Source organism: Podarcis bocagei, assembly GCF_964188305.1.
Source record: "Podarcis bocagei genome assembly, chromosome: 11".
Taxonomy (NCBI): Eukaryota; Metazoa; Chordata; class Lepidosauria; order Squamata; family Lacertidae; genus Podarcis; species Podarcis bocagei.
The window spans coordinates 28,922,392-28,929,268 of NC_138136.1; the positions used below are offsets into that span (position 1 = coordinate 28,922,392).

Consider the following 6,877-nt stretch of genomic DNA (forward strand, 5'->3'; position numbering starts at 1 on the left):
GAAAATCATCCATGTTACTGCCTAGACATTTAGTAATTCAGTGTGATATAATTATTGACATGTCTATTTCTATTTATTCCTACATTTCTCATTACCTTGTAGGTATGTGTGGATTTTTCCCTTTTAAGAATACCATTTATTATTATTATTATTATTATTTCTTCTTCTTCTTCTTCTTCTTCTTCTTCTTCTTCTTCTTCTTCTTCTTCTTCTTCTTCTTCTTCTTCGTAATACAGTAGTTGCTTCCCACCCACACCAGTGCTCTGGCATCTTCCTGATTCTGCATGAGTTTTCAGAAATAATTGCCAGTAGTTCAGCAAATTCATTAACTAATTCCCTTACGACTCTGTGATGCTTGTCATCCAGACCTGCTGATTTGTATATTATTATTTTCTAAGTATTCCCACATCTGTGTATTTTTTTTCTAATCCAACAGTTATATTGACAAGGTCTCCATTGTTCATCAGTACTACTTTTCTGTATTTTTAGACTGATATTAAAACTATCTACTATCTTACCCCTTTTAGACAAATTAAATCATTCATTAGTAGATCCACTTTGTGTTTACTATTTTTCACTTAGTATTTTAAAAATTATTGCTTGCTTTGGGTAGCATGGATCCATTTTGCATTTATTCTGCCTTCATCTTTAAATTGCCTCAGCTTTTAAAATGGCTGCCTTGCAAACTAATGATTTCCAAAGCAGTTATTTTCTACCCTCATATATTGAAACAGTCCCCTGTGAAACTACATGAGCTCTTCATGTTCAGTGCTTCTGGTACAATTGAAAATTCTTAAGGGTAGCAAGATTCTAGGTTGTTCTTACCTTCTCCCACTCATTGATTTTAATACACCCTCTCATTACACCATACTTCTCAGATTGCATAAATCCCATAAGGCTTATTTCTTGAAGTTGTTTTTGTGGTTTTATTCTGTTGCATTGCTCAGTGTGGCTGCACTGAATTTGAATAGTTTTTATTCACTTGGTACAAATATTTCATATTTCAGCCTCCAGTTTTGTCCTTCGGCAAAGAACTTATACTAATAGCTGCCTCTCCCAATGATTTCATTCAGTTCAGCCATGTGGTAATCAATGACTTTGATCATAGACATCTAGCTACATTTTGTCAACCAAGCATTTCATGAAGTTCCTATATATATAAAAAGGCTAGATAGGAATTAGGAAACCTCAATTAGCTATTGCCTTAGGCTGCAATCCTAACTCTACTTACTAGGAGTAAGCCTCACTGAGTAAGACTTACTCCTGAGTAGACATGGTTGGGATTGAATTTTTTGTTACCATAATTTTTCATAAGAAAAAAGAATGGAGGGCACTGCCAAAACTAGCCAAAAAAAGGAAAGAGAGGAGGTGAGCCTCCAGAGTCCAGCAGGTGCCAGAACAGAGGACTTTTTGTAAATGAAGTTTTTATGAGTTTGCTCCTCAGGGACAGCAGTGCAAGTTCTTCTATATCAAAAAGATGCTTTTGAAGCAATTTCGTTGTCGAAGCTTCATTTTCCCTAGAAATATGCTGCTGAAGTCCAGTGTCTTCTTAATTTTACATTAGCTGAAAAGTGGGTAGCTATATACAGATGCACTGTAATTTGATTTCCTGGTTCCTGATCCCAGAAATAATACATGCCAAAAGAATCCTGCTTTCCTACATTGATTCCCTAACTTATATTAGTATAAAGAAGCAGAGCCATGGGAGGCAGATAAAATGTTGTTCTCGTTCCTCGTCCTTTGTCCCTCAGTGGATATTTTTTTAAGCCCCATACAAAAGTCTGTGTAGAAAATGGACTGCACTTGTATTCCTATGCAAAGTTTACTATCTGGTTCACTGTGATTTTGATCACTATTTTAACACATTACTTTATTCTCTTTATTGTGAGAATAAATAATATTGTGAGAATATTTCATTTACCATGAAATGACTTAGGCCTATTATTTCCTGCTACTACTTGGATACATGTTTTTGCCTCCTGCTCATTTCCATTTGGCAAAATTGTTATATAATGAGAAGATCAGATCAATGGAACATTCCATGAATGGTGGCCATAATGTTTTACTGTGAAATCCTGGAAAGATGTGCTACTCTCCCCCCCCCCCCCCCGATAGTTAACCATGAATATCTATGAGCAAAATGTGACATCTCAAATGTTATGAAGGGTCAGCATTTATACTTGACAGTATGAGAGGACTAAGATTTTAGAGCAATCCTAGTCAAGCAACAGATCATCATAATTGTAGAAACTAAAAAGTCATTGTAGCGATTGTACCACAAGGGAAATTGTTCATCCATCAGTAAGATTGTTACAAGGTAAGAGACAATGAGGAAAGGGAGTTAAAATTGCTTTAGCCCATTGAGTCATCAGTTCCCTCTAGATTCAAAAGCCTGAATTGGTTTTGGAGAGAAGTGGCATAAGAGGATTGCTACGGGAAATCTTAACAAGTTGATCATAGTCTCAGTAACACTAGCAAGTGTAAGTATGATCTCTCCTAAGGAAAAGTGTAGGTTACATATTGAAGGAGAGAGAAAAGGATGGGAGTACAATTAGCACGTGTCTTCTCTCACTTTTTTTGGTCATGTGTATTTGGAAGATGGCTGTTCACAAAGGAAAACAGATGTGATAAATAGTGAAACATTCCCATTACTCTGCAAGTAATTTATTGTAAATGTAGGCCTATATTTACAAATGAAGGTATACTGGCTTATGAGAGAGAGATCAGTGACAACATAAAGGGATAAATGTTAGTTGTACTATGGATGTGGAAGATGTGGAAAATATTTGTGCAGAGTAGCATCCTACAGTACTAATATGTAAGATTAAAAATTGTGAATGGAGATTATTGACTACCTTTGTGTTCAGCTTAAATGCAATTAGAAGTGGGGACAATAATGTAATTGTGGCTACCTGTTTAAGAGAGCGTATAAAGTGGCCAATTGTCTTTTTGCAATTTTAGTCTATTTGCTAAAACTTACAACATATGTGTGCCAGATTTATCTATGGGCAGGTGAGATATCTTTGAAAAAGTGCTATCTATCTTTTTCTTTGTGTTACAAGGAATTCTTTGTGCCCTTAATGTCCCCAGGATGTTTGCTGTGATACAAAGCCCTTTGTTTTAAAGGTGCTTGTATGTGATGGTTAATGCATTTTATAAAAGGCATCTGTGGAAGTGATATCCTTCTTTGAAGTGACCTGCCTTAAGTGTTAAGAGTGTAGGGGAATATATGTGCAAATTAGATTTGAAAAGCAAACCTCTGCGGTAGGATGTATATGCACTGTAGAAGGGTCTTTGTGTAATAGTTGCCTCTGGAAAGGGATCTCTTTATGGGAGTAGTAAGAATGTTGGTTTTGTAAGGAAGTGGCTTTGCAACTGTATGCTAGTATTACTACCATTGGTATGATCCAGCAGGGACTCAGAATATATATTTTTGTATCACTCCCATCCCAGAGACACCCAACCACCCATCAGGAAAGCTCTCCTTCAGGGTAGGCCAGGGCCATCATGTCCTTTATTGTTGTAACTCCCAGATTGTGATACTCTCACAAAACTGTTGCTAGGCAACAAATGTGGTTACCAGGTCTCCGCGAATAGCTGAAGGGGAAAGCAAAGTGTTGCACCATTGTAGAGTAACCATAGCAATGACCTACTATTACAGAGTGGAGAATTATCATTAACAATGTTAAAGTATCATACAGGAGCCTGGGATCTGGAGGCTTCCCAGCAGCATCTCTGCATAATTGTGTTATATAGGAAGGGCTCTGAACTCTTTCAGGGCATCTGGTTGCTGGGTATTGGGGGGGATTATTAGATGCTGTTACTGTTTGGTTTATGAAAGAAACATGCAGGGGAGTAAAAGGTTTTGGGACTCCTTAGCCAATCAGTGTGAGAGAGGAAAAGCATATGTCAAGAACAATGATCCCAGATCCATCTCACTTTTCCAGAATACAGATTTATGGTGCTACAGCATATATGTATGTATGTATGTATGTATGTATGTATGTATGTATGTATTAATCATAATAGATTTAATCTGTGTTTTTGCAGTTGTGGGGGACCATCACCATAACCGAATACATTTGGTTTATTAAAAGAGAGGCTTTATCTAAGTGGATATGAGTGTTTTAAGCACAAAAAAGTTGTTTCTCGGTCTGTTCACTTGATTCTTGCTTGTAGAAGAGTGAAATGCCTGGTCATACAGGAAAGTGTACCTAATTAAGCAGCTGTCTTTTGGGAACAAGAAACACTGGAGAAAAGAAGTTACGGTACTACTTCTGTTTGAAAGGCACCCCAGCTTTCCTAAAACAAGGTCACATATACTGCTGCCTGAGAGCGCCTTGCTAATCAAGCCACTTAAGTGCTCAGCTTCCCAAGGTTCTGTTCCATCAAAAATTGGGAATATAAACATAATAGGATGATCAGACGACCAAAGGGCATTACTCCTACATCCTTACTCTTTGCAGACAAGATTTTTGCATGTTCAGCTTGTCAAGGATCTGCATCTTCCAAAATATCTGTTACTATGTAACTGTTGCAGGCATAGGCGCCGACTCCATGGGGCTTGAGGGGGCTCGAGCCCCCTCAAAAAAATTTTTGGGGGGGCTCAGCCCCCCCAATAATCTCGGGCGGGCGCCCTTCCAGCAGAGCGCCGCCGCCGTCCCCCGCCTCCTCCCCACCTGCTCCTTCGCCAGCCAGCCAGCCGCGCGCCCTAATCGGAGAGCCCCGGCCGGAAATCCCGCGAGAACAGGGGAATCCCGACTGGCCACACCTCCCAGCCAGCCAATCGGCTGGCTGGGGGGCGTGGCTTGCCCTATTTAGGGCCGGAGCCACTTTATTTGCATATTCATGAGCTTATTTATTATTCATGAGCTTTCCCGGGCCCCCCCCCCCAATATTTTTTCTAAGTCCGCGTCCCTGGTTGCAGGTATAGGAGAGTCTCTGCACCTGCCCCTAGTAGATTAGGGTATTAGATTTAGACCAGTGTGGCATGTATCCACTAAGTCTCCCACGTTTTCTCTTAAGTTTATTTCAGAACTATTAGCTTTCAGACCTGATTTCCTCTCTATAAAATGTGAATAACTGTGTAGGTTTGTTGTAAGGGCAGTATCTTGAACTTTAAAACAAATGAAAATGAAAATAATTAACCCCGTTGGGAATGATCTAAATGGTTGGTGGAGAAACGAAGCAGACAGGATACTTAGTACCAAACCGGAATCCTACCCCTTCTCAATGAGAGCCCTTTTCCTGTCTTAAGGCTGGTTAACAACTCCTTTCCCTTCCCTGGGGCTTAATTTGAGTCAAGAGTTCAGAAGCTCTTTTCAGTGCCAAGCTGCAGGCCTGGTGAAGCAGGGGAAGGCAGTGCCCCCCTAGCATGTGCAGAATGCTCCTCTCGCAGTTGTGAGTTGCCACAATCAGCCTTGGCACGGGCAGCCTGGATGAGAGAGCAGGCCTTGCGGGCTGCCGGGCTTCGGAAAACCCCTCTCCCGTGCTCTGACGGAGAGCCTAACCTTTCACAGCCCCAGGCCTGGCTGCGCACTTACGCAGAACAGGCAAGGCCCCCTGATGCCAGGGGCATGCACTCCCGGGTCAGGGTGCGCAGGATTTCAGCCTGGGTGCCCTTTCGCCAAGAAGGGGGGATCCGGGAGGGCGGGGGCTGCCTGCGCGCCTGGCGACGCTGCTCCGGCCGCCGCCTGCGTCCCGCTCCCCAACTTGACCCCTGTGGCTCGCTGTCGTCGGGGGGCGGAGTGTCCTCCTCCCCCTCCCCCTCCTCCCTTCCCTCCGCCCGAGTCGCAGGCAGTGACGCTGTGCTTCTCCTTCCTTGTGTGTTGCAGGCACGGAGCGGCACGAGCTGACCTCGTGGAAGAGCTACGCGTCGATCTTCCGCTTCTTCGGCGACGCCATGGAGGCGAAGAGCAGCTCGGGCAAAGCGGCTCCGACGCGCCGCTCGCAGCGGATCCGCTACGAGGAGCTGTAACCGGGCGGGCGGGCGGGAGCCGGCGCCTGCCTGCCTTCCCGCCTGCGCGTCTGGGCGGCGGCGCTCGGCAGTCCCAGCCCCTCATTAGATTGTTTTCTTCCTAGAGCACAGGGTCGCCGTGTCTACATCTAAGTAGCGTTTTGCATTATTTCTAGATGAGTGCAACTGTCAAAGCAATATGGGTTCACTGGTTGTGCTTCCTGTGGGCTGCGGCGGGGATTTCGGGCTGCCCATCAGTGCGCAGATTAAGGCTGACAGCAGCACCGCACCGCGCAGCCTGGTGCAGCTCTAATTGCCCTGACAGAGCCCGGCACCGAGCTGATGGCGGGCGGACGCGGCGCCTCCCGGGTCCTAGCGCCCGGCTCTCCCTCGCCCCTCCCGCCGTCGGAGCTCACATTTAGTTCTCCTTGATTTTAATGGTGGACTTCAACTCTCGCTAACCATGGTCCCGCCCACGCGTTAGGCTCTTTAATGCTTTCCCGCAAACGCTTTGGGCGGGTTTTTTTAAAATAATAATAATAAAATATTTCCGTGCTTTTTAAATTCAGGGGCCCTAATAAACTGTATTGACACAATGGTAGCGATCCTAAGCCTTTCACGTTTGTGAGACTTACGTGTCGCGTCAGTGTGTTTAGGATGCGCGTGTAACTCCAGCAATGGCTATTTTACTGAAACCATACATTTAATCAGTGGGTGCTTTGTTTGGTGTTTATTAATGAGGAAGACTTGAGCGACTTCAGCAAATCTGAGCATGGAAAGAGGATTTTATTTTACTTCCAAATGCGCCAAAACTACCGAGCGCTCTTTGCTTATGTGGTTCCTAGGGAGTTTGCTGAGTCATTAAAAAAACCCCTAAAAGGATGTTTTAGCGACAAATGTAATATAGAGCAAATAATACCA

General features: G+C 43.4%; 1 protein-coding gene across 5 annotated transcripts in view; it reads left to right on the forward strand.

Annotated features, from left to right (window-relative positions):
• ARB2A (ARB2 cotranscriptional regulator A) overlaps positions 1–6,646 on the forward strand; it is a 221,918-nt gene extending 215,272 nt beyond the window's left edge. For 4 of the 5 annotated variants that reach the window (XM_081212420.1, XM_081212423.1, XM_081212419.1 and 1 more), the window contains one exon: positions 5,835–6,646. In XM_081212420.1, the coding sequence (XP_081068546.1) occupies positions 5,835–5,977 (143 nt within the window). In that variant the 3' untranslated portion in view covers positions 5,978–6,646. The remainder of the gene's footprint in view (positions 1–5,834) is intronic. The other variant, XM_081212421.1, reaches the window with a different exon arrangement.
• Positions 6,647–6,877: the final 231 nt, after the last annotated feature.